A 27,244-nucleotide genomic window follows, 5' to 3' on the forward strand; every position below is an offset into this window, starting at 1 on the left:
TACTTCCTACTGTATATGAAATTGTAAGTGATTAGTAGCAGCATTGGCACAAGAACATGGCCCAGTGCTTGTTCATGAGGAGTGCCAGTCTGGTTTGTCTGTGTTAGAAGCGCATTGTGACCCACTCAGTGGGGAATGTACCGTCTCTCCCTAAATGGGTCAGTAATGTGGAACAATTACTAGACAAGGCCAAGAGGAGGGCAATGAACCCTTGAAAACACGCGATCGGTCATTCTGGGGGTTGGTACATTTTGTTATCAGACATTTATTTATTCAGCGGACACTTTTATCCAAAGCAACTTACATGTCAATTATATTACAAGGGCCACTGGCCTTGCTCAAGGGCACAATGGTGTAAGCTGGGCATTGAACCCACAACTTTTCAAGTTGCTGTATGCCTCAACCACTACACTACCAGCGCCCAAATTATCTTTATACAGTAGTGAGGTTGCTTGAATGAATGGTGCTGGGGTGAATACTCTAAGCAATGGGATGTTTTGTTTACCTGTAGTTCTTGATGTCTGGCTGGGCGACCACATACACCTGGAGATGTGACCCGGTTGACTACTCCAACAGTCCTCAGGGACAGCGCGTAAGTCTGACGATGAGATCAACTGAAAATCTAAAATTGTCCTAGTTTCGAATTTTTCGTTTCAGCTCATTTATTTTTAACATTTTAATTGTTTTTTTTTTCATTCCCAGATGGTCCAAGTTGCCTGGCTGTTTCTTTTCTCCAAGTTTATTGAACTGCTGGACACGGTATGAGCTTTCTTCTCTTTGCTTATTTGTCTTTAAGACAAGGGGGGGCACCACCTGACCACTGGTACCTGTTCAGCACCATAACTCTCCGTTCTTCTGTTCTCTGTGGACAGGTGTTCTTCGTGCTGCGCAAGAAACACGGCCAGATCACCTTCCTGCACATCTTCCATCACTCCATCATGCCCTGGAGCTGGTGGTGGGGAGTCAGCCATGCCCCTGGTGAGTCTACGGTCACGATGAGGCCCAGTTGCTTGGCAATACTGACCTGCGATGTAGTAGTCTCTGTATTGACTGACAGTTGATAAACTTGTAAAGCTAAACTACTTCCACAACCAGCCATGAGATTGTTTTAGTTTTTAAAAAACAGTGCTCATATCTTAAATGGAAAAAGTCATTTAGGCAAAACATGTAGGCCCATTTTTATGAAAGATTGTGAAACAAAAAACAATGCAAAGTTTTACATATTTTTTTAATGCCTTGGTTCAAATATTTGTCATTGGATATTTGTAAAAACCGGAAATTTCCTTTGGTGTGTTACTAACACGAGCTAAAGAATGACAAATTGACATTCCCATCAGTTTCCTCTCTAAGTGGCTGTTGATGGGTGTTATTTGTGTTGTATTTGTGTTGACGGACATGCATGACTGGTTTCCCCAGGTGGAATGGGTTCCTTCCATGCCATGGTGAACTCCTTGGTGCACGTCATCATGTACTTCTACTATGGCCTGTCCGCTGCTGGACCGCGCTTCCAGAAGTTCCTCTGGTGGAAGAAGTACATGACTGCCATTCAGCTGGTAAGGACATTTTTAAATAATGATGCACAAGTATGATGACAAAATAAGGATTCATCATAATAATGATTATGATAATGAATATAGCTGCAAGCAGCAATGTGGGGGCCTAGCAGTGCGCTATAGCAGGAATAGCGTTGCCATGGCATGAGCAAGCACTCATAGCAAGAGGCCAAATTACACCAATGTCCTTGTGCGTTCTCACAATCAGCTACCATGTCCCTCTACCAAGTTTGGACTTCATACACCAAAGTGTTGCTGAGATGTGAGCTCACTTTCTTTATTACAGCACCCCTAGAGGCCAAATGAGACCACTTTCATTGCATGTCCTCACAATCAGCTAATATGTCCCTGTAACAAGTTTGGACTTCATACATCGAAGAGTTGCTGAGATACGAGCCCACTTCCTGTATTACAGCACCCCCTATAGAGGCCAAATGATGCCAATTTCCTACTGTGTCCTCACAATCAGATACGAAATCCCTGTACCAAGTTTGGACTTCATACATTAAAGCGTAGCGGAGATGTTAGCCCACTTCCTGTTTTGCGGCTTCATCACCATATTTGATTGGCTGTCATGGGCCAATAAAGTGGAATTTGAAAAATCTGACAAGTATCTTTTCTGCAGCTCGGTCTGAAGATCATCTCCGCCAAGTTCCGTGAAAATCAAATGAAATTTGTGACCGCTGAAACTTTCCGTAGAGTTTGGACCAAATTCAACATGGCGGAGGTCCAATATGGCGGAAAGTGACGGGATAGGGGTCGATGAACTCGGGATGGTCCAAGGATTCAGACGCTACCTCAATTGTGAAAATCAGACAAAAAAGTCAAGGATCACACGCATGAACGCATGTCGAGCATTAAACTGGTGGTGGCGCTAGAGTGTTCAATGTATATGCATACAAATTGCTGTGAGTGATTGGGACAGTGTCCTGACTAATGGTATCGAGTTTTGTTATGTTAACTCAAAGCATCACGGAGATGTTAGTCCACTTCCTGTTTGGCGGCTTCATCACCATATTTGATTGGCTGTCACGGGCAAACAAAAATGAAATTGAAAAATCTGACAAGTATCGTTTGTGCGGCTCGAGCAGAAGATCACCTCCGCCAAGTTCCGTGAAAATCGGATGAAATTTGTGAACGCTGAAACTTTTCGTAGAGTTTGGACTAAATCCAATATGGCAGAGGTCCAATATGGCGGAAAGTGACGTAATAGGGGTCATTGAACTTCGTCGGTCCAGGGATTCCAACGGTGCTTGATATGTGAAAATCGGATGCACCGTTCAATGGTTACATGCGTGAATGCAATCCAGGTTCGACCCATTGGTGGCGCTAGTGTTAGGCATAGAGTTCTGTAAATTGGTGAAAGTGATCATGGGACAGTGCTGAATCAGTGTGCCGAATTTCATAACTTTAGACCCAGCGGTTCAATTTCCGGCCAGCTTCGCTGCTAGGCCCCCAATAAATGGTTTCACACGTTTTCCCTCATGTTTCTGATGACTTTGTATGGTCAGGGCCATCGGTGGCTATTGATAGCTAAAGGTTCATGTTCGTAAATTTCGGTCAGTTGGTGGATAGCTGGAAATATTCTGGATATTTGAACCACCCACCAGTTTCAAAAAGCTTGCTATTTTGCTATGCACTGATTGTATATGTTGTTGCTAAAGGATCTCAATCTAATCCAGTTGTCATTTCTCCTTTCCACAGGTCCAGTTTGTGCTGGTGTCTCTGCATGCCACCCAGTATTACTTCATGAAGACCTGTGACTACCAGGTACCCATCATCCTCCACCTCATCTGGGTGTATGGCACCTTCTTCTTCGTGCTCTTCTCCAACTTCTGGTACCAGGCTTACACCAAGGGCAAGAGGCTGCCCAAGAACGTCCAGGAACTGAATGGCAAGGTCAAGGGTGCCAGCTCCAATGGTCACGCAGTCTCTAACGGTAGCCACAAACATCTGGAGAATGGCACCAACGGCACAATCCATCAGGAGAACGGCCGCGCCCATCATGAGAATGGCAGTACCCACAGCAGCAAGATGAAGAAGGCCTAGAGCCCCACACAGGAAAGAACACCCCAAAACGCATGAAAATGAGAGCCTGTACAACCAGCCATGGATTCCAAAGAAATGTTTTGGTCGTGTCTCTTTTCTAAACTAGTTTATTTTGTCTTTTTTTCCGTTTATTTGTTTTTAATGTACACAGAAAAAAAAACATGGGGAGATGAGTATGGGCCACCTGTTTTTTTGTTGTATATTTTTGTGTTTCTATTGGTAATCTAATTATCATTTAATTTGGCAAGGTTAAATATGGAGCACAACAAATGAAGAGATACTGGGTTTGTATGTTCACTGAAGTTGCCCCATGGCCTACCTGTTAATTTGTCAACAGTCAGTCCTGTTATTTTCACAGCCCCTCCCGAGTCCCGCCCCCGCTCAGTTCTCCCCTTTGACATGTCCCGTTAAGGGACCAACTACACTGTACAGTCAGACAAACTTGAAGACATCCTGTAAATAGTTTTACTTTTCATGACTAATGGAGATTCATATGGTCAAGTCCTGTAGAATTTTGTTACCGTATCTATGCTAAATTAAGTATGAATAAAGTTCGTTTTAAAATATGTGCTCCTGCTTGCTGTAGTTATTGGGTTGAGGTGACAATATGTATTACAAGTTCTCTGTTTGGATTGGAAGTCATTCACTCAGTGTTTCAATGAGTAAAGATTTTATGGAATCTTAACAGCCTTGAAGTCTAAGGTGAATGACACGAAGGTGAATGGCACTAAAATACCCTTCCCTGCAAAACTACAAGAAAGCTTATACTCTCTGTTAGCATGGTCGTGGGTATGCATATTGTGCAGTGTTGGTCTTTGCGATTCAAAGAATGTTGAGCATGTCGAACGTAAACAAGGGCCCCATTCTGCCTTTGTCTGAGAGACAGGCTCGGCTAGCGAGTAACGAGCCGGAGAACAAGCATCCTGTATATCCGCTCCGCATCCTGCGGCCTACGCCAGAGAGCGTGCGTGTGGGTGACAACCACCAGTGACAGGGTTGCGTAAGGTCGGCAACAAAACCAACTTGTGAGTCGCACTTATTTTCTTTGCCGCTTTTCTTTATACGATCTACCGTTGTGTTTGAGAGACAGTGATTGTTTAAGCCATGGGTGAATGTTTGGCTGATTGTTTGACAGCTGATTTTTTTTTTTTTTGCCCTACCATGCAAGCAAGGGTTTGCAAGTCAAGTCATACCCGTTCCCGTTTCAGGCTCTACTTAATACATACTTGCGTGGGATGCATCCATATAAAACTTCAGTGGCTCACAACTAACATGCACAACTGCTGCCTGTTATTCATGGCCATTTATTTTGTTATTTTTTTCCATCCATGGCCTAAGTGTGCATTTTTATCCTCAGGTTTTCACAGTTGAGAAAGTAGTACATCAGCATGAGATGTTACAATACATGGATCAGAGACAGACACAGACTGTATTGCATCGGAAGTCCATTTTTTTTAAAAGGACCTTGGAGTTACATTGAAGCTGTTTTCTCTACGTGTACTTCTCAAAAGAAATAAATACCTATTTCAACGCTCATCGTCTTTTTTTTTTTCAACTTGGAGAAAGTGAATGGACGTGTCCCCATTCTCCCCCAACCAAGAATCCATGATTTATTTAAAGGCTGAGTACTGCAGCTGGAGGTTCTATTCAAAATACTGGCATTGTATTTCCAAATAAAAATCAAGATGGCCACTGGTCATGCGGCATCTAACTTCATGGGAATGATTTGTCAGGAGCAGGAAAAATGGCACCATGCTTGCGATGTTCTCTGCCAGCTGGGGCAGGGTGATTGCCGTCGATGGGGCAGTTGGCACTAATATGACTTCTATGGGAGTAGGGGGATGCAGGTATAATCATAAAGTAAAGAGGCAGGCAGGAGGGGGAGGGGGGGCAGACTGGGGGAAATCCATCTCTAGGAGATGTTTTTCTCCTAGATGCAGAAGATGACCTCCATCTCTGGGAGACGTTTCTCCTGCATGTAGGAGACGGGAGTCCTGGGTGTGAGGGGGGTGACCTCCGGCTCTAGGAGATGTTCTCCTGGATGTAGAAGAAAAATTCCATCTGCAGGGGTCCCTCGCCCTGCTGCAGGGTCCCCGCCTGGATCACTGGCGTCAGGGCACTGTCCAGTATCTTCATGTACTGAGTGGGAAGGGGCTGCCCATTGCTGCCCGCAACGTAATCCGTCTGAGGGGCAAACAAGTCCTATTAGATCAACATCACCATCAGTCTGTCTTTACACCACTCTGTCTTTACACCACTCTCTTACTTCTTACTTCTGTATTCCTACAATCTTTTAATTGTTTCATATCAGTCTGGATTATTGTATTATGTGATGACTGTCATTGTGCAGTATAATGAGTCACTAGCATTTATATAAGGGATAACGGCCGCCGAGGTGTCCTGTTATACGGAATTAATGGACGAGGGCGAGGGGAGTTGCCTCCGCCCAAGTCCATTAATTCCGTATAACTGGACACACCTCGAAGGCCGTTATCCCGCTTATCACCCGGTTGCCACTGTAAACACTGGAAACACGCGGCTCTGTTTAAAAAGAAGCTCACTAGTTCAGCTTGTTGTACAACTTTAGCATGGACAGTTAGCTTGTTTACAGTTGATTCCATTGTTGGGAAGCCTGCAAACAAAAGATTCTAGAGCGCTGCAACCGTCGTCCTACTATAGTTGTTATAGTTACCATTCATAAGCATTGATATGGAACGGTTTCCTGTTATTCAGAATTAAAGACCACCCCGCCAGCCAATCAGAAAATACATTTTTATATGTTTACATTTAGTCTTATATATAAAACATCTATGCCTGTATCCTGTAAAGACACACAGGTATAGTGAACATAGAAGACCCAGTAACTGCTGTTGTTACTACAGTACAACCATCTACACAAGTGGAGCAACCACCTGTAGAAAGGTGAGCTTGTTGTCTGATTATTAACTTTAACCAGTAGGGCAGGGGTCGGCAAGTGACTTTGGCAAATGGATAGACTAATATTGAAACGCCACTACGGTGGATGACCTGCACGCATCTACATGGAGAATGGATAAAAATAACTCATGAAAAAATTAACCATGGATGGGTACACTGATGGTCTACTTGAGTAATTAAATGCTTCTGATTAGATTTATCTCCCATTTCAATATTGTGAATAGTAAATGTGTAGCCTAGGCTACAATCATTTTGGTAATGATGGACTGTTTAACATGGAGCCTGTCTTATCTTAATTAGGATACTACTTTGGATAGTCTATTTTACATTTATTCTTAAATACTTGGTTAACCCACCTGCTGACATGACAATGTTACAATGTTTATTGTTTGCCTACAAGAAATATTAGTGTGCAGAGTGAGGAGTGAACTACTGGTACTGTATAAGGTAGCTGGGAGAAAATGTCTTGGTCAAAAAGTCTAAAGAAGTAAGTTTTACTTCCCCTCCCTTCCCCTGGACAATCCCAACGCTGGACTATTGAACTTTCTGTCACTAAATCAGGAATAACGAATTACCATAACGGATACGTAATCATCCCACCTCTTGTAACTTTCAGCTCAAGTGCTTAACACCATGTCTTATTCTCTACACCCGACTATCATATGCATTTGTCATGTATACAGACCTTACTGTCATGTACTGACCCTAGGCAGATGGGTCAGGCCCTTGAGTCGTGGATCTGCTCGAGGTTTCTTCCTATATATATCTCCAATTCTAGGGAGTTTTTCCTCGCCCCTGTTACCCATGGGCCTCTCTCTTGCTTTCCTTTTCTTCCTTTCTTTCCTTCTTTCTCTGATTGCCTACATTCTGTAAAGCGCCATGATACATGTGTTATGTTTTGGCGCTCTATAAGCACAATAAATTGAAAATGGAGCCTATAAAAAGGAATGGAAAGAAAATGTTGCGCTCATCTTAGCCGGTTTCACAAATACAAAGCCTGTGTGTCTGATCTGCAATGACGCGGTCACTGTTTGAAAGGAATATATGATAGACGGCACAACAAGACGAAACTTCAAGGTGGCCTGACAGAGGCACGAAAACGCAACATGCAGTGGCAGAGGATCAGGGATCATAGGACCGGATCATAGTGCGTTCTGGTGCTCTTTCTCATATTTGTTTAAGCACCCACGGTCTGATTGGTGAATAGGCTATTTGTAAATCGATATTGTAAAATAAAAAGGAATTAAAAAAATCAGACTACAAGAATAATCTGGCAGGCCAAATCATATTGCTGGCAGGCCAGCTTTGGCCCGCGGGCCGCCTGTTGTCGACCTATGCAGTAGGGTGACCAAATCTCTCTGTGATCCAGACCGCAAGGGGTTCTTACACGCTGAGTATCCAGTGTGACCCGCAGGCCGAGCTTGGCCATGCCATCCTCCTTCAGCAACTTCAGATAAGGGCACAGGGCCAGGCAGAAGGCTCGGGCCAGCCTCTCCGTCAGGCGGCTGTAGCTGGTGGGGTTTGCTGGCCCGTTGGCCTGCTTGTCCCTCTGCAGAAAGAACACCTGCAGCACAACACATAGCACTTCTAGATGAGCCCAAAAATGGCCAACCGGGTCCAAATCGGAAAGTTAATCTCAAAGCTTATGCTTACGGAAAAATAAATGGTGCAAAAAGTGCATACAGGCATGAAGGCATTGGCACAAGCAGAGCATGGCATTGTACACTGCTGTAACATGACTCTTGTGCCAAGGTTACACCTCCATTCATACATAAAGGGGATGGCACAAACATGCTAATGGGTTTAATAGCCCTGTAATGACAGATGCTATGCCTTCAGCCTACCATTGTTTGTTCTTTTGACATGCAGAATGGGGGAAGGTCAACATCTGATAACATCACCAGCTACGACAAACAATAACACTGAACAGCCTGAGTGTTTTGCCAGCATAGTGGAGTAATGGTTTTCCATTCTTATGGTGCTATTCTGTTATTTTCCATTTAGATAAAGAATGTTGTCATTATTATTATTTTTTAAATCACATAATGAAGAATGACTTGATTTCTGTTTTATTTCAATGAATAATGGATTAATTTAATAGTAAGGTTTCAGAGTTTGCTCACCTCTGTCCAGCGGATGACCTTGCCGTTGGCCCTGTACTCAGAGCGCTGGAACATCTTAATGCTGGTGATGGACTCCATGGATTTACCATCAATGGGACTGGAGATTCTGCCGGACAGGGAGGAAGGGACAGGAGAATTATGAAAAGCAGTGTGTGTGTGTGTATAGGGTCACAGGAAGTGAGACTTCAGTGTTTAGTTCATCATGTGAATAGTGTGAGATCACCCTTTGTTGAAACGTGGCTCTTGGTCCAGCCACTGGATGTACACACACTCCTGGTTGTCAGACTGGTCAAGCTTCCCACAGCTGATGGTGAAGTCCTTCATCTCACGCAAGGAGCGTCGCAGCTCTACCATGCTCTCCATGGTGATTTGGACCATCAGACCATCTGTGTGGAGCAGACCACAAGTCAAAAAAGAGGTTATATCATTTATATTATAAAACAGAGGTTATATTCTGAAGCCACAATATATATAAGTACATAGTCATATATTAGTAGATAAAAAACAGTGACATCTCAAAAGCATTTAATTCACATTATGCTGAGAGGTGTAAAAGATGAAAGTTCTGCTTCATCAGGTGCAAAACGAACAGCATCACAGATTCAGATTGTAATGTTACCTTCCACAATGCTTGACTTAGCGAGGTATCCAGAGGATATTTTAAGTGCTCCACTAAACACAAAAAAGCAGGCACCGGTAACTGAAAGAAGTAATAAAATACACAGTTTACAATAGCTCCTAACACAGGCTGTCTCTAGAATAGATTATGCCTACAAGCACATACTACCCTCTAGTGGCAACAGCTTGTCATTGAAATCTTGAAAACATTCCCCCTTCCCCCTTGCTACATTAAAAGATTTATAACATATTAAATGCAAAAATATAATGTAAAAGCATTAAGTTCTTCATTCATTCTTCAATATATATTTTAATTATTTGAGTCAATTTATCCATTTGTGAATAGATCAAGGGATTTGTTCAGCACAGTTCATTCTCACTGTCAGATGAAGTGCATGGTAGTTTACCTCTCCGGGGCTTGTTATGGATGCTAATGGCTTGGGTCTGGTACTGTCCGTTCTCACTCTGTACACAGATCAGGTGTGAGTCTGCATTCTCATTAAAACATGCGCCCATGGCCAACACATGCTCATTCGACTTGTTCAGGGCCTTCAACAACTGTGGGGAAAAAAAAAGGAAAACTTATTTTATATTCACAGATTATCCTATGCCTTTCATTTCAAGCATTTTACATGAAGCACAATAAATAGTACACCTACAATTCAAAGTATGTTCTTCCAGTACAGCATGAGACAAACATCTCATTCTGGCCGTATTATAGACCCTTTCAACTGCAGAAACAAACGTGCGCATTTCCAGTGGCACAGAAAACAACATTGAGCTAATGGTAACTTGGGGACAAACAAAATAATAATAAAAAGTTGTAGAGCATTACGCTAAAGTCTGATTCATTTTCATTTCAAAGTATCTGCTTTGGTTTTCAACATTTAATTTGGAAATCCTGTAGTAACAGATTGAAAGGGTCTATACAGAGAACTGTGAGTGCTACTTGTTACCTCACTGTGACGGGCTTTGGGTATTTTTATACAGGTGCTACGAGCCTCCATGTCCACCATCAATCCCGTCACCACTGGCAACGTGTAGCGGTAGAAACGGAAGTCCTTTCGATGACAAAGGCATGGACACAAGACAAGATGTGGAGACATTTGATTTACAAATACACTTTTAAAAAACACACATCTAATTATGGCTCAAAGTCAGTGAAGATCAGTGTGTCTCACCACAAGCAATCTCATGATAGTGTGGCTGGTCTCTCCAAACAGAGCCTTCCGAAAGCGGACACTGAATAGGGGACAAGGGTAAACTACAGACAGGAGACAAGCAATAATGAGATCAGGACACAGATATTATTCTGCTCTTTTTTTGTCTCTATCTCTGAGGATGAAGTTCATTTTATAATTTCAATTGTACAAAACATCACTGTGAACTTGGAACTGAATAGAAAAAATTATGGCATGACTCATTGGGCCTTCTGTAGCTGCGGTTGATTGGTTTATAATGGTTTGTGACAACATTTGAGGATTATTTGACAACATAATTCAAGTGATGACTCAGGCTCTCAGTGAGCACCAGACTCATGGACTCACATTACATCCATTTTATTCAAAGCAACTTACAGTAATAATAAATCCTGTCATTAGTAGCCTGTGTGTACTCGCTCTGTGGGACTCAAAACCATGATTTTAATCATCTGTCTTTACCACAGGGTTCCCACTCTAAGTCAAATGTACAATTCCATGACTTTTCCCTGACTTTCCCTGACAAAAAAAATGAATTTCCACGTCTTACTATACACTACCGGTATTGTAGTTGTATAGCGTTCAATAATATTTTACTTTTTAGAGTGAGAGATGAATAAATGGGCATTGAATTAACAAAGGGGATACTCAAGGAAGCAGTAAAGCAAATTACCAGTTCTGCGTGGAAATATTTGTATTTATGTATTTTGGCAAGTAAATTTTAAACTGCTACAACGAAATTCCCTGATATTCCATGACTTTGCCCCAAAATGATAAGATTCCCTGACTTTCCATGTCTGGAATAGACTTTCCAAAATTCCATGATATTCCAGAAATTCCATGAACCGTGGGAACCCAGCGAAGCGGCGGGAACACTTACAGCGGTACTCGGCCCCCAGGCGGAGCATGAGACGCAGGGGGAAGGCCCGGGCCCAGGGGGTCTCCGCCCGCAGGATTAGGAGCCCGAAGAGGAAGGGCTGGCTGGGCAGCGGGAGACCGTCCAGAGACTGGAAGGTGGGGCGGATGTACAGGAACCCAGCGTGCTCTTTGCTGCCCAGCAGGCCTCTGCTCGCGGTGGAGTGACTAAGGTGATTTAAAACTTTTCCTGGACACAGGAAAAATCGAGGTGGAGGGAGAGTTGATGAAGATCCATTCTTTCAAGATCAAGTGTAAAATGAAAAGAACACTAAAATTGCAAACAATAACAAGTTGAAAATCTAACATTCAGAGTACAAGAGAGACAAGAGTATGAGAAAATGAGAATTGAAAATGAGAACTGAACCAAACAACGCAGCCAAAAATAAAGCATAAGGCAAAATCCATGTAACAGTATGGAAATGCATGTAAAGCAATCATTAGTCAGTTAAAGGTCAATTCCATCTTCACAACAAGAGTCCTATCCATTTAGTGTTTACCTGTGAGGGCGTCTCGATAAAGCTGGATGAAGTGGCTGAAAATGTCCCGGGGAAAGGTCTTCTCATCAGGGAGGCACTGCAGCAGCACCACCACCTCCGCCTGGCCCACCGCGTGCATCCCCTTCGTCATGACGCACCAGCACCTCCTGTTTACATCTGCACACAGCAAAGCCTGGGTCACTACTTCATAGTCTGAAACAGCCTACGAAGACTTCACAATGTAAATAAGCCGATAGTATATGGGCCAGCAAACGTATTGGTTGTGGTTTAGCCGACAAAAACATTATAGTATAAAGTCTTTGAAATATCATGTCATTTAAAGCATCTCTTATATTCTGCATACTTTCCCATCATATCATACATCTTATTTGATAATATAATAGGCCTAAATCAGTCAATCAGTGAGATAAAGTCATGCACCAGCAGACGTACAGTTAATGAGCTTGACCATGGCCAGCAGGTTGGCGTTGAGGACGAAGACGAGTGGCTCTGCTCTGCCCCCTTCTAACTCCACCATAAGAGATGTCTCAGAGGGCCTCTCCTCCACCGTGTAGTCTGGGGCGGGGAGGACAAGAAGAGGCTAAGTACCAGCTGGAGATTACAGTGAGCTAAGCAAATGTACACACAGCTGTAGCATCAGCTTGGCTTGGCTTGGCTTCCCTCTACAAACCCTGAGAACAACACAGACCTTAAGAGAAAGTCTAACGTAATTTATAGAACTGAAGTTCTGTGAATTCCGGAAGGGACCCCCCTGGGCTTGTCTAGCCTGCCTGCCTGCCTGGCCTGTGACGTATTCATACCTCCCTTGACTCCAGTTGATGTAAGAATAGGAGGAAGGCCTTCAGATGGAATCAGGTTAGAGGAACTACCAATGGGGCTTCCCACCAGAGCCCCCATACCCCAGCCAGAGGGAGCATCCACCTCCTGTTACACGGAAGAAAAAAACAAAATGGCTGGTAATTAAGCTCTCTGTTTTGTATGTGATTAATTTATAACTTGCTTCTTGCTCATCTATTGTTTTAGACAATACACTGTGAGAGAAAAGGTGTGTACTCTGGCATATGAGTACACCATACGGTCAGCTATAGGATATTAGACACACATTAAAAAGATGGTTTACCACAGCATCTCCTCCGGTCCCCAGCACCAAGGGTCTGCTTGGCTGGGAGGAGTTGGGGGGTCTGTGATCCGGCGTTCCAGCCGAGTCCCTTGCATCCGAGTCAGGCAAGAGACTATCTGCAAACCACACCCTTCGCTGGTCTTTGGGAGCCGACCCTGTACGAGGGCGGGACACAGAGGAGACGGACAGACACACAGATGTTTTAATTTTATGAAATTAAAACCCACAAAAGAGGCCATTTAACTCTGTAAGCAATTGCAAGCTACATTTTTTCTGTGTGCGTTTGAAACGGGTGACAGCTCCTCCTCCTCCTCCTCCTCCTCCACCACCACCACCACCACCACTGCCCGGTAATACCCACGGTTCATGAGAGTGAAGTGACAGCTGACACAGACACGCCCCTCCTTCCCATCCAGGTGTGTTAATCTGCACCTCTGATCGCAGCACACTACACAGAACACCTGCATGCCACAGACAGAAGCACCGTCAGAGGGGACAGACACACAATACAAAACCGTGCACACACACTCACTTTCTCTCACAAACACACTGCACGCAACCATCACTCCACACATCACTACCACATGCACACATGATATGTGTGTACACACATATGCACACACACTTACTCTCACACACACACACACAACTGCACGCACCCACACACACACACATGAAAATATGTGTGTACACACATACACGCACACACACGCACTCCGAAAAACACACACACAAACACACACAAAAAAATAAAAAATAAGTATGCTAATCCACAGGATTTTATTATACAAAAGCAGCAGCTAGCCCCAAGAGTCATTAGACTCCATTGTTCTGTGTAATTGACTGGGCAAAGTGGGTTTGTTATCTCACTGCGACTTCTCTCTCACACTGACCTTTCCACAGGCCCTGCAGTGGTGCCTCCTCTTGGTGAAAGTGAACTTGGCGCCGCATTTCATGCAGGCCGGGGCCTGTGAGTCGGGGACCCACACAGGGGCCACCTCTCCGAGAGCGCCGGGAGGCGGCGTGGTGGCTTCACCGAGGCTCCCAGCCGGGTGGTCGTTGTCAGGGCTGGGAGTAGCCAGAGAGTTTGCCCCTCCTCCTCCACCCCTTCCATCTCCACCTGGCTCCTTCTCAGACTTGGCAACAAACGGAAGCTTGCAGACTTTGGGCTGCTGCGCCTCCAGACGCTGCCGGAGGTCCTGGTCTTGTTCCCCTCCTCCGTTGGTCGCCTCCACGGGCAACACGGAGGCCAGCCCCACTATGGCGTCCTGCTCCTCGGAGGTGGGCGTCTGTTCAATGCCACTGTCCTCCTCCACCTCCTTCTCCTCGATGACGGAGTCCTCCTTCAGACGGGGTATCTGGGGCCACCTCTCGTCGCCCAGCGTTTCAGTGGAGTCCCTCAGGGTGGTGTAGCCAAAGTGCCTCTCTCCCCACATCGACAGCGTGGTCACCGCTTGTCTCATAATGCTCGGCGGGGCAAGTCACATCCTCTTCCCAAACTGGTTGTTATTCACCATTGCTTGCGATGCTAAAGTGGCCGGGATGCTTCGAGCAAATCATTGTACTTTTTGGATGGTTTTCAGTTGAAGGTACAAGCTAAAGGTTTTCCTATTTATAAGTCTTGTATCAGTGGGATCCATGTTGATGCAGTGCATAAGTGGAATAAATAAACTCACTTTTCCTCCAGGAAATGTTCGACGTTGTGAATCACTTTCCACAATTAAATTCACTGGAATCTGTTGAGAGAGAGTGAGAGAGAGCGAGAGAGAGAGAGAGAGAGAGAGATCATCCACGATGAGATCTTTTATTATTCTGCATACCTGGTGGACTTTGTTTCATTCCCTTTTCCTCCAGCATCCATCATCTCCGCCCCAGTAAGGCATAGCCCTTCACTCTTTTTGCCCACTCATCTAACAGCCAACCCTACGAGGCGTTGCAAGCACTCACTCCTCACATGCATGCCACACACTAGTACTACAACTGTCTGTGTGGGTGTTTCTGCTGAGTTTGCGAGTGTTCTTCCTGCAGCTGCAGTAAGCTGGATGCTCAGCCCCACAAGACCAATCACTGAAGCTGCTGTAGCCTAGACGCTCTGTGATCCCACTGCAGTAGGCTAACACTGAGGGTGCAAAGCTCCGTCATATGCCACAATGTTAATTGCAATGTTGATCCAACAAATGCTAAACTGTTTCTGTACTTCTATATTTAAACGACTAATTAAGGAAAACATTATCTCCATATGGTCTTCTATGACTCATGTCAAAATTAAATTTCAGGTTTATGAAGGACGAAAACACTGAGTTAGGCTAAGCTCACGCCACTCAAACAGCTTAGCTATAGTGACAGAACTGGTCGTCAAACTACTCGATCAATCGGCGCAAATATACAGGATAAAGCACCACTGTCTTTCAAAAAGTGTCGTCACACACTGGTCAATCCTTCACTTTGGACAATTTCCACTGATCAAATTAGGCTACCCCTTGCATTGTGTTAAATTATCTGACAGAACTGCATTGCAGACTCGTTTCCTCTCATCGAAACCCCCTCCCCTAGTTACCTTGTCATGCTATTCATTTAATCGATCAATGCACAGTACATCGCAACGTTGCTTTTATTAAAGATTATACGGAAAGGCAAAGCAATGTAACGCGCATGTAAATAACTAGCGCACGTGTGGAACCCCCCTATATTGCTGCGATGGCAATTAATTGCTATATCGACCACTGAATACGGCAATGCGACAATTTGTCAGTCCTACGATTTTCATCTGGAAGCTTTTCAATCGTTGTAGTCCAGATCAAGACATATAATTCAACATGAATTAGAATAGGCCTACTGATTTCCAGTGATTAATATGAAATATGAGCCGCATGATTTACGGCATGCTGATTCATGCGATTAATATCTCCATAGGCGATGGCTACATAGTCGTGAGTCAACCTACACAATCTCTAACAAAGTCATAATTTTTTAAACAAATCGCGCATCTTACCCGCTTCTCCTTCGTACATTTCCAGCACCCGGGCGCTTCTGAGCAGCAGACGAATGAATTGTGAATTTTCAGTGGCGACAAACCAAAACACCTGACGGAAAGCGTTCACATCACAATCCCTCCCACCAGATTTTGCAGGATCCGCTGGACTGAGTCGTGCTCAGTCGTCTCTGAATCATTATCGTACCAAACACCTTCTCCTGTGGCGCTGAAGTAGGCTACGCTAGCCGCAGATTCTGTGCGTCCAAATTAACTGCAATGCATAAGACATCTGTACTGACCTGAAGCGGGTTTTCAACCCTAGGTGCTCTTACGGGCCGACGCTTATCAAAGCCCCTGGGAATAAGTCTTCACTCTACTTCCTACAATTCAATATACATTGGAAGTTGTTTTATTATTATTATTATTATTTCCCTTTAGATTATAATGACCACAGCACCATGTAAAAAAAGGTTAATTCGTTTTTATTTTGTTTCATAAATCAAAAAAAAAAATATTTTAAGACTAGATTTCATAACCACTGCAATCAAGACCGGCAATGTGGTAAAAGGTACTGAACCGTTAAATGGGCCAAGGAAGGGCAACCTATTCCGGACAACTGCAGCGCGCGCTGGTTTTCTGGGTAACCTTCAAGTCGCCAAGCAATTAAGGCCTGAATAAGCAATGGCCTTCTCTTCCACCAAACTATTTCTACCATCAAATGACAAGAGGGGTGCACTAAACCCCACACACTCCAGATCTTTGGGAATAGCACAACCCCCCCGCCCCCCTCGGCTATAGCTTGGTCTTTATTTTAAGTGCATAAGACCATTTTAAAGAGGATAATGTGGGTCAGGACTCCTGGTTCACAATACAAAAGTCTCTGGTTTGCTGGATAGTGTTGAAATGACGTCACGTTCATCTAAATTAAAAACACTGAATGACGAGCAACGACTTGATGCGCAGTCCCATTCAAAACGTTGGGGTAGGGAGTCAGTTGGCCTCATTTTTCGATGCTTCGTCGAAGTTCTCCACGAGATCTGAGTGAAAGAAAAACAAAACCCATGTTTGAAACCTCTAAAACTCCTAGAATTAAACTAGTTACTGACATGCCAAAGCTGTTGGAAGTCATGATTTTGCAGAGTACAGAGTTTTCTCAGAGTAAACAAACTAATAAAATGTACAGCTAGACTATAAAGCAAGTCGCAGAAAACCATTCCTGCTAAGAGAATAGAAGTAAACAGTTGTTACACCAAGGCTAAATTGGATTCAGTCATTACCTGGTACGTCATCGTCTTCTTCCTCAATATCTTCTGCCTTTGGTGCTTTGTTGTCAAGACCTAAAAATTAGAGCAAGAACAAGTTTGAGCTGCTTTCACCCAACAAACACGCACACACACACACACACTGACTAAAACCTAAAAGTATAATTGTCATCAGTGTATAAAAATAAATTCAGTCTTGTGTCTGTAGCAATGCCCCCCCCCAGACCCCCACCGCCCCATGCTGCAGTCCATTTATAGCATTAGTGTGCCAACGTGCCCTCCAAAAACACACCTTGCCGCGGGTACTGTTCGGCCAGTTTGCGCAGGCTTGTGAGACTGTCCGCTCCCAGCTGACTGAGGATGCCCGGGAGCATCTCTGTGAGCTGCTTGGTTTCAGCATGGCCCGTGATGGCAAAAGTGTTGGCCGACAAAGATGCCTGCACTTTGGGGTTGTTGAAGTGAATCACGGTCCCGTCGTCTTTGATCATGTTCACCTAAAAGGGAAAGGATTTGGATGCAATGAATCTCAGGGAATAATGCTTTGATTATGAACCCCATAAGTCAAACAAATGCAAAAATTGTTCATCCCATGTTGAATGACTGAAACGGTCATGAAAAGTATATTGTGGTGAAATGGATAAATATCACAAAACATCTTTACAATCATGATGTCAGTTTTTACTTTTCTTGCATTGTACTAAACCATATAAAACCCATCATATGTTCACTAGTGGTTGAAGTTGCTGTGAATTACACAAATATGTTATTGATTTTCAGGGTGCCAAGGTCTTTGTGTGGACTTCACTAAACAGATTGGTATTTAAATGTAACGTCTTTATTACTCTGTAATTTAGTAATTCACACCAAGGACACTTTTTTGTCAGTCATAGTTAATAAACTTAAAGTCCTTACCTCCTCGATACCAGCAATGTTGTTGACCGCCAGTTTCTTGAGAGAACTCTGCAGTTTCTTGTCATCAGCAGTTGCTGTTCTGTGTACAACCTTCTTCTTCCTACGTGCTGTGCCCTAAACGCAATAAACTTGTTAGGCAAAATAATACAATTCACATTATTCATTTTCATATATTATTTCATATTAAGTTCACTATTCCTGATTTACTTAAAGTAACTTACTATGGTCCATTAATTTATAATAAATGGATGCACGGAAGCGTCTGAAACCATATGCTGCTCAAACAATGCCAGATCCTTTTTAAAAGATTTATGCTAACTCGCTAGTTCAGCCGTAGTATTCAAACGACTGTCTCCTGCATCTTTAAACTAATGACCGTTGGTTTGGATGTTTAATACTTGTTATTATATTAGCATTAAAGTATAAGTTTATAAATATGTAAAATAAGACTGTGTTGGGCTGAATAATTCAGCATATTAAAAAAATCGCTTATCACTCGACAGCTAATAAACAGTCGAGCTCGAGTTGCCTCACCTTGCCTCCTATCCGGACTTGAGCTTGAAGTTTGGCTAATTTTTCTTGATTCATGATGTTACCTGCAATGAAGAGCACTGTCCAGTTAACGGGTTGTCCACAATAAAATCAGCTGACAAGCATGTAAGCAGAGGATTATCAAGCAAACACGTTAGCTCGGAACTTCGCTGAGCTAGCAAGCTAACGTTACCATTACATCAGACAATCTCTAATGTTAACAAGTTAGCAAAAGATCGCTAGTACATCAGGATATTTAACTTAAGATGTCTCGATTCCGAAAACGTTGCCAATGAATATTTTAAGTATGCTGGATGCTGAATATTTAAGTAACCAAACCACGAATTGAGCAGCTGGCCAAAATACAGCATCAATCAGACAAAACGTCAGCTCACAAGTGGCAACATTATATTAGCTAACCTCCCAGCACTGCTTAACATTACCAGCTGTAGGGATCCCTTGCTAGATAGCTGCGTTGCTAGCTAGTGAAGTACCTGCTAATACACACAAATCCAGTGATATTATTCGATTGACTGGTCAAATATTTTAGACACTGCCGGGAGGAAACCAGAAATTGCTAAATAAATTGCTGTTGTCAGTAAATTACTTCGAACATTACATGTCAGCGCATCAACAGCATTTTGTTTTCACAGACCTGTATCAGAGTCAGTCCAGAAAGCATGCGGCGGAGGAAGATGGCGGATATGAGGAAATGTTGACGTTAGTTATCACGTGACTGCTTTTTTTAGACGCCGAGATGCGGGGATTTGTGCATGGCATAGGCCTGCCCATGTTGCAGTGAATTTATGATGTAATAAAATATCTCTTATGTATATAAAATAACAGTGATAAGGAACTTGCTTTTAAATCACATATTTATTTTGACTTTGTTTTATGATCTTTCACGTGTGCATAACAAGACACTTAGCCTATTGGAAATAATTAAGCAGGCAATAATAAAAAAAAAAACATACACAGCATGATAAAATATGAGTTCAGCACATCTAATATGATGCTTTAAAACAGGCCTAAGCCAAAACAAACAGTAGGCTGGGCCTAGTCCAACAGTAGTCCAACAGTTTGTTCCTCAAGACATTTAGCTGATTATGCAAAGCAAAATCTTTCACACACAATTTTAGGAATGCCACATGACATTGACCTACGTGTTAGGCTACAAGTAGCCTGTTGGCGGTATACAGATGTGTTAATTACATTGTGATGTATGCATGCACTTATGAACTTCAACATGAGAAGCCTTTTAAGAAGATAAAACCCGAGGTTAAGATCAGTTTGGTTGTGCCTTGTATGCTAAACACAACAATGCTTAAGCCTAGCATTGTTCTCACATATGCTCCGAATTCATGTATTTATGTTTATTTATTCCCAGTCAACACAATAAAAAAAAATACGTTTTTGACATACTTAACATGAAATGAGGTCTACATTACTTGCTGAATTTTAACAGTCTTTACTTTTTATACATTAGTGGAAGTCAAGAAGCATTTCTGGAGCCACAGGTATTTCCTGTAATAAACATTGACAGGTCATTATTTCACTAAATTATGATACAAGAGTAATACAGACTAGCAAACTTCCAGCAGTTTGCTTTCCAACTGTAACAAACAGAAAAAAACAAAACAAAAAACAACTCTGTGAAATGTTCATGTAACTTACAACAATATCAACAAACATTACATTATCATTAAAATTAATAGTTAAAAGTAAAGTCAAATAGCAAATAACATAATATATTCATAATATCAATAACCTACAAATCTTGAGTCTGTTAAGATAATTAAATAATATTTAATATATTACTAAATAGCAGAATGGTAATTCTGTGCAATTAATATCTTTATGTCAGTGTCGCAAGGTACACAATGCCCTTCAGCCTCTCAGAGGGAGAGTGATATGGGTTCTACACTAGCCCACTGCTGTGACCTTACTGACGCAGTTAATCTCTGCAGCGGCCATATCTTCTCATGTCCTGTTTCCTGGCTGGACAACAAACTGTGCGTTGCTCTCAGGTATAGCGCCCCCATCTGGACTACGACATTCCGGTCTGCTGATGACAGATGTGCTGACCTCGACTGACCTTGTCAGGGTTCCACACCTCCAGGTATACAGCCGCTGAGAACGTGAGCCGCAGCATCGGTGGGTGACCAGGAACAGCTTCCTCAGGACGGCCTTGCGCAAGAGAATGTAAACCCAAGGGTCCAGGATTTGGTTCCATGTAGCCATGCGCACTGTAAGAAGCATGCGGGTGTAGGCGCGCTGGTCCTCATCATTGATGTTCAAGACAATGACATTGACCTGGAGGGATGGAACGCACGCAGCATATCAGGATGTAGATCATACCAACATCATCCTGCAGCAGTGACAGGTAAAGAGGGCTTCCATTTCCATAGGGCTGTTGTGGAGAGTGGTCTTACTTTATTGGTCAATGAATGAGACAAAACTCATCTATTTCAGTAGTGGTAACAGAGATCGTATTATACACAGCATGATACACTATAATGCAGCACATAGTGCCTATAAAAAGTATTCACCCACCTTAGATATTTACACTTTTATTGCTAAGTTGGCTTTTTTTACAATGATTTACAAAAATCTCCTTTTTAATGTCAAAGTGATAGCACATTTCTACAAATTAATGTTAATTAATTAAAAATATATAATGCAAAATAAGCGGTTACATAAATATTCACCCCCCTTAAAGTAACTGACCTACATCAACATAGGTCCAGCCAGTTGGTGCTAATAGTCTCACAATTAGTGAAATTGAGATTGCCTGCACGAATGTGTATAGTATATAATATAAAGATACCTGCGTCTGAAAGGTCCAATCACTAGTCAATCAGTATTCCTGGCTATAATTCCACCGTGAAGACAATAGCCGTGGCCTACCGGTTAGGGCATTGGGCTTGTAACCAAAGGTTTGCCGGTTCGATCCCTGACCAGTGGGAAAAATGTGGGTGGGGGAAGTGGTTGAGCACTGCTCTCCCATGCCCACATCCACGGCTGAAGTGCCCTTGAGCAAGGCCCCTAACCCCTCACTGCTCCCCAAGCGCCGCTGTAGCAGGCAGCTCACTGCTCCGGGTTAGTGTGTGTGCTTCACTTCACCTCACTGTGTGTTCACTGTCTGCTGTGTGTTTCACTAATTCACGGATTGGGAAAAATGCAGAGACCAAATTTCCCTCACAGAATCAAAAGAGTATAGTTATAATTACAGTATATTTATACAATGAGCTGAAGCCTACAGCGAAAACTACACAGAAATTGTTTAAAGACAACAAGGTGAATGTTCTGGAGTGGGCGAGTCAAAGCTCGGACTTCAATTCTATAGAAAATTTGTGGCTGGACTTAAAAAGGGCTGTTCGATCCCCTTCCAACCTGCGGGGCTTGAACAATTTTGCAAAGAAAAATGGAGTAAAATTGCAGTATCCAGATGTGCAAGCGAGACCTATCTATGCAGACTCCATGCTTTAATTGTGGCCACAGGTGCATCTACTCAATGCTGACTTGAAAGGGGTGAATATTTAAGCAATCACTTATTTTGTATTATATATTTGTAAATTAATTAACATTACTTTGTAGAAATCGGCTTTCCCTTTTACATTAAAGAGAGGATTTTTGTTAATTATTTTTAAAAAGGCCAAATTAAATTGATCAAGATTCCATTTCTAAAAGCAGTAAAAGTGGAAATATCCAAGGGGGTGAATACCTTAGGCACTGTATAATATAGCCATATGTACAGTATAGGCCAAACAATCAAACAAAATGACAATTTTTGAGATTACATAATAAAGATCAGGCATTTCAAGTAGAGGGAACAGAGTTTTCTAACAGCTCCTAAGATCATTGGCAGCTCCTCCTGCATACAGATGAAGTGCGATAAGTGCAAAGGGATTGTGCTTCTCTCTCTGCCAGTTGTCTTTTTACAGTAAATCTTTCCCCTCAGGAGAAAAACATCCACTGTTTGGCTTGTACACTCCGTACCACCTCTACATATCTTAAGGTTATTTGGCTTTAAAACCCTAACACATGAGAACTGAAGAGGCAGATCAGGTGACCACCTGTTTCTATAAGCTGTTTTGACAAGGCAATAACGTATACTGAATAATTTATTATAAAAATCTTTATATCAGTCAATAGAGTCTGTGTATTCCATGCAGTGAAGTTGGATATACTCTGGAGTCTCTTTGCTTTTATTTTATTACAGGGATTACCAAACTTAGTATCTCGTTATGGCCAGTTGTGGATCAGTTCAGGTACACAATTACCTGATTGTCAACATCAATGTCATGTACTCCATGTATATATAGATAATCTAAATCTAAATAAGGCCGTGAATTGTATTCGCCATAATACTTTTCATGAGAATAATCAAATATTAAGTGTAAAAAAAATTGTCAAAAAAGTCTTATCTTGTTTGTTTTAATCTCTCATACCATCACAGTAAGATGAATAACTTGCCTCATAAATGTAATTTGTTGTTTGTGTCTTGGTATTGTGCCCATGCATGCCAGAGATAAGGCTTCCCAGAATCTCAGAAAGTAGCCCGCTCTTACCAGAAAGGGGCCCCAGCACACGCAGGACACAATCATGATGGCCAACAGCTGGCAGATCATTTCCAAGTGGTGGGCTGAGCTCTTTCGGTGGTGACAATGGTGGCGGTCACGATGGCTGCGTTGCTTTGACTGCAAGAGGGCGAACCCGCTCATGGCGTTGCATACGATGGACACAAGCAGTGACAGCAGCCCCAGGAGGGAGAAGAGCACTGGGGAGACGGTGTCCAGCCAGTCACGTGCACCTACCATCCGGAAGAAGCACCAGCTGCGCGAGCACTGCACCTCGTAGGGCCGGCAGAGCAGGATGGGCAGCAGGGCCACAAAGAGAGCCAGGAGCCAGATGGCGCCCATGAGCGTCTTCATGTGGCATGAGGCGATGACGGACGAGTGGAAGAACGGGTGGGTCACCCCAAGGTAGCGCTCGACAGCCATCACGCCCCCCAGGAGCAAGGGGCTCAGGCCAAAGAAGACCATGGAGGTGCCAAAGATGCCACACAGGATGCGCTTGGGGTCGAAGGCCTCCCAGTCTTTGCGGTAGCTGTAGACATAAAACACCAAGGAGCCGTTGATAAGGTGACCCAGACAGTCCGTGACAACCAGGCCACTGGCGAAGAGGAGGAAGCAAGCCTTGGACTTGAGACGGAAGCGCTGGTAGGCCTTGATCAGGATGAAGAGGGCGAGAGTGTTTGAGAGGATGCCCACAGACATGGATATGACAGAGGAAATGACAGAGACCTCAGCTTGGCTTCTGGTGCCATTTGACGGGCCACTACCTGAGAGGCACCTGGCCTCTGAGCTCCTGTTCTGGGTCATTCTTAGTCAAGACGATGGTCTACCTGCAGAGGACATATTGGAAGTATGGACAAGATTGGTAAGATTGTTTTTTTCTTCTATAGTCAGTAAGTATATACTTTTTTGATCCCGTGAGGGAAATTTGGTCTCTGCATTTATCCCAATCCGTGAATTAGTGAAACACACACAGCACACAGTGTACACACAGTGAGGTGAAGCACACACTAATCCCGGCGCAGTGAGCTGCCTGCATCAACAGCAGCGCTCGGGGAGCAGTGAGGGGTTGGGTGCCTTGCTCAAGGGCACTTCAGTCATGCCTATTGGTCGGGGTTCGAACCGGCAACCCTCCGGTAACAGGTCCGAAGTGCTAACCAGTAGGCCACGGCTGCCCCTGTATGATATATAAACAGTATAGAAATGTAAACCAGCCCTTTTGAATTGTCATTGGTAGGTATATATTTATATAGTGCATTTTTTCATGCACAAAGTTCCACACAAAGCGCTTCACACATTAAAAATAAAGACACTGAGAATTAAGACAACAAACAATTCAAAAGAAAAACAAATCCATAAGAGAAATTAGTCTAATTGGTTAAATTTAAATGCCCATGCAATGATTACCGGAAACAGTGCACATTCACAACTTGTTATACAACCTGACAGTGCCTTTAATGGCTGAATATTTTGCTGAAAGATATCCAAAAGGCATATCTATAACACAGTGATGAGACAACAATAACAACACAATGATGAAACAACAACAACGACAAAACACTGAAAACACATTATCAGGCTAGAACATGTAGCCTATGAGGATATCTTCAAGAAAGGTAATGAGTTAACTGCACATTTTCATCCTCAGACACCACAACACACACATTAATAAAAGTTTTAGCCAGGTAGATGAAAGGTCGTGACAGTCAGCAGTTATCAGTCTTACCTTTGAATAATGACTGGGTCTCTTCAGAAGATTTTCTTTTGAAATGTCAGTATTAGCCTAGTACAATATTATGACAACCCTCTGGCAGGTTGCTCGGGGAGATTCCAAATCTGCAGTTTACCATCGGTACGATAGCCTATTCCAAATAAGGTCCACAAGAATTGGCTTGTTGGCGAGGCGATAGTCACCGCATCCTTCAAAAGTCTGATAAATGTTTCATTTCCGTGTGAAACCCGAATATAAGTGGGGTTATTTTTTCTTGAAGTGCGATATCCATCTGCCTGTGTGAATTAATTAGCCTAATGTATATTAGTCATAGGTCAATCATTTCTCCTACTTAGCTACACAGATATCCGTCTGCCACACCTGATGCTCTCCGGCTGGTGCCAGTTACAGACAGTAGCCTATAACTTCTGTATCCCTTATCTGAAGATAACACGTTGTGGAGCGCAATGCTCGGCTGACACAGCACATCACACTGGACGTGCTGTTGCCCGTCTTTGGTTGTTCATGTTCCCTGTCAACAAGTGGCGGCGTTTGAGGCTAGACACGGTAAAGTATTCCCCGGTTACAAATACCTGGTATCTGAGTGAGCGAATAAATAAGACTACTGCCAAAAGATAATTATTATCCCTCAAGTAGCCTAATGTTCTCGCTATGACCCTCAATTATGCATCACCACATTCATTGCTTTCAGCGGTTTTTTAGTGCTGCAATCTGGCTTCAGCGGCTGATTTGTTTTGTCGTTATGGTTGGAGGAAAAAGTATCTGAAGTATGCATGGGTTATATGCACAATAACATTTGGCAACATTTAGGCCTAATAATAAATGGCATTGTAATCCAATGCAAAGTCAAGGCCTACTTTGAATTAACTTCCAGTGTTTCACCCACAGTCACCTATGTTAAAGGCACAGACAGCTGACCTGGTATATATGGTGTTACTAATGCCCCACCTACTTTTAAATGAATACTCATATACATAGCCTACAATTGTGGATATGATAGAAAGACAATAGGCTAAGTGGGCCATAGCACAACCTAAGACTTAACATCACATGTGGTCTTAATTTGATATGCTTGTCTTCGAACACAGCCAGTTTGATTACAAAATCAATTCTGGGTGGAGTTTCACCCTCACTGATTATGGGAAGAAGAAAGCAGTTCATCGACCCACAAGGCTCAGTCACTCAGATAAATGTAACCAGCAAAATATCACAGCTGCATATTTCCTGTGTTGTTTTGCACATACATTAATTATACAAATGTTATTATCAGTGTCCCCTAGGTATTCTGTTCTGCCAAAGGGCACCTTTAAAAAATGTACCTCCTCCAGACCAGAAGCCCAACATGAACCCAATTATATATGATGACAATTAACAAAGCAATAGTCCATATTCTGTTATGTTCCCATGGTAATTAACATTAACCTAATGTAGCCAACAATAAACAGTTCAGTTTTGTTTCCATTGAAATCATGTTGTTTCTTCCTACATTTTAATTTGTCTTGAAAATTAATGGTGTTAATAGATTAGAGACTTTCTTGGGCTGGAATTCAGGATGGATTCTCTTGTTGCTATTCATCTTTGTGTGTGTTATAAGGAGTAATTGTTTGAGATTAAGCTAATTTAGTTTAATTACGCTGTCTGGCAAGCTGCACAGAGAATGTCGATTTGTAACTGACAGGGAACACTTACTAGAAGAACTCTGCCAGTGCTTTTCAAAAGGTTTTTGCGGTTTGTGGCTTCTAAAAGTATTCTTAAATATGTGTTTGTATTCCATCTTGTGGCTGAAGTAAAAGTCAATTAGTCATTACAGATTTCCTGCTGTGTCAAAACTGTTGAAAACATCTATATCATTAATCTGCCTAAGTACTGTCTTTCTAATGTCACAACCTCAAGTTGCATAGATAGATAGATAGATAGATACTTTATTGATCCCCGGGGTAAATTCAAGAAATTGTATTACATTGTAACTATGGAGATTGCATGAACTTGAGAGGTTCTAATATGTCCATGGAGATGGACAAATTGTGTTTGTGTAGTGTCTGCTGAACCAAGACAGATAATTCTCGGTTGTAAGAAGTTTAGGGCTAGGCTTAAATGCTCAATCAGTTCTCCATAAGGTTTAAAAGCATGTAAAAATGGTTCCCAAAATATCAAATTTAAGGTAGGCTGCTTAATTAAGAACTTTAACGTTAGTAAAATGTAAACTTCATAATGGCACGATTTTTTTTTCACTTAGCATGTT

General features: G+C 42.7%; 4 protein-coding genes across 8 annotated transcripts in view; 1 reads left to right on the plus strand and 3 right to left on the minus strand.

The window, feature by feature from the left end:
• Positions 1-4,168, plus strand: part of elovl1b (ELOVL fatty acid elongase 1b) — a 42,586-nt gene extending 38,418 nt beyond the window's left edge. For all 5 annotated transcript variants that reach the window (XM_076278287.1, XM_076278283.1, XM_076278284.1 and 2 more), the window contains 5 exons: positions 512-592; positions 703-759; positions 873-978; positions 1,417-1,553; positions 3,258-4,168. In XM_076278287.1, coding sequence (XP_076134402.1) covers positions 512-592; positions 703-759; positions 873-978; positions 1,417-1,553; positions 3,258-3,602 — 726 coding nt within the window. In that variant the 3' untranslated portion in view covers positions 3,603-4,168. The remainder of the gene's footprint in view (positions 1-511; positions 593-702; positions 760-872; positions 979-1,416; positions 1,554-3,257) is intronic.
• A 755-nt stretch (positions 4,169-4,923) lies between these two features.
• Positions 4,924-16,047, minus strand: zfyve9b (zinc finger, FYVE domain containing 9b). Its single transcript, XM_076278282.1, has 16 exons — positions 16,007-16,047; positions 13,908-14,750; positions 13,376-13,475; positions 13,015-13,169; positions 12,695-12,818; positions 12,327-12,449; positions 11,895-12,050; positions 11,360-11,584; positions 10,462-10,544; positions 10,237-10,341; positions 9,688-9,838; positions 9,282-9,362; positions 8,886-9,048; positions 8,663-8,768; positions 7,927-8,103; positions 4,924-5,786 (listed from the first exon to the last, which is right to left on the minus strand). The coding sequence occupies exons 2-16, from the start codon at positions 14,475-14,477 to the stop codon at positions 5,625-5,627; spliced, it is 2,481 nt and encodes an 826-aa protein (XP_076134397.1). The 5' UTR covers positions 14,478-14,750; positions 16,007-16,047; the 3' UTR covers positions 4,924-5,624.
• A 407-nt stretch (positions 16,048-16,454) lies between these two features.
• Positions 16,455-19,415, minus strand: btf3l4 (basic transcription factor 3-like 4). The gene is made up of 6 exons (XM_076278293.1): positions 19,349-19,415; positions 18,697-18,758; positions 18,163-18,276; positions 17,543-17,744; positions 17,266-17,325; positions 16,455-17,025 (listed from the first exon to the last, which is right to left on the minus strand). Exons 2-6 carry the CDS (start codon positions 18,748-18,750, stop codon positions 16,979-16,981), a joined length of 477 nt encoding a protein of 158 aa, XP_076134408.1. The 5' UTR covers positions 18,751-18,758; positions 19,349-19,415; the 3' UTR covers positions 16,455-16,978.
• A 1,258-nt stretch (positions 19,416-20,673) lies between these two features.
• ptgfr (prostaglandin F receptor (FP)) lies at positions 20,674-24,077 on the minus strand. Its single transcript, XM_076275397.1, has 2 exons — positions 23,265-24,077; positions 20,674-21,006 (listed from the first exon to the last, which is right to left on the minus strand). Exons 1-2 carry the CDS (start codon positions 24,075-24,077, stop codon positions 20,674-20,676), a joined length of 1,146 nt encoding a protein of 381 aa, XP_076131512.1.
• Positions 24,078-27,244: the final 3,167 nt, after the last annotated feature.

The sequence above is a fragment of the Alosa pseudoharengus genome, unplaced genomic scaffold (genome assembly GCF_046254945.1).
Source record: "Alosa pseudoharengus isolate Yale_2024_CS ecotype anadromous, Long Island Sound unplaced genomic scaffold, YU_APseudo_1.1 YU_APseudo_1.1_scf_11, whole genome shotgun sequence".
Lineage (NCBI taxonomy): Eukaryota > Metazoa > Chordata > Actinopteri > Clupeiformes > Clupeidae > Alosa > Alosa pseudoharengus.

What these genes read in the sequence shown, in the direction of transcription:
- zfyve9b (XM_076278282.1), bottom strand. Translation starts at nt 14,477, where the DNA reads ATGAGACAAGCGGTGACCACGCTGTCGATGTGGGGAGAGAGGCACTTT. An exon ending in TTATCGAGACGCCCTCACAG is followed by an intron (nt 11,585 to 11,894) that starts GTAAACACTAAA and finishes TCCTGTGTCCAG; the next exon opens with GAAAAGTTTTAAATCACCTT. An exon ending in CTATCATGAGATTGCTTGTG is followed by an intron (nt 10,342 to 10,461) that starts GTGAGACACACT and finishes TGTCATCGAAAG; the next exon opens with GACTTCCGTTTCTACCGCTA.
- btf3l4 (XM_076278293.1), bottom strand. Translation starts at nt 18,750, where the DNA reads ATGAATCAAGAAAAATTAGCCAAACTTCAAGCTCAAGTCCGGATAGGA. An exon ending in AAGTCCGGATAGGAGGCAAG is followed by an intron (nt 18,277 to 18,696) that starts GTGAGGCAACTC and finishes TATTGCGTTTAG; the next exon opens with GGCACAGCACGTAGGAAGAA. An exon ending in ACATTGCTGGTATCGAGGAG is followed by an intron (nt 17,745 to 18,162) that starts GTAAGGACTTTA and finishes TTTCCCTTTTAG; the next exon opens with GTGAACATGATCAAAGACGA.
- ptgfr (XM_076275397.1), bottom strand. Translation starts at nt 24,077, where the DNA reads ATGACCCAGAACAGGAGCTCAGAGGCCAGGTGCCTCTCAGGTAGTGGC. An exon ending in TGTGCTGGGGCCCCTTTCTG is followed by an intron (nt 21,007 to 23,264) that starts GTAAGAGCGGGC and finishes CCATCCCTCCAG; the next exon opens with GTCAATGTCATTGTCTTGAA.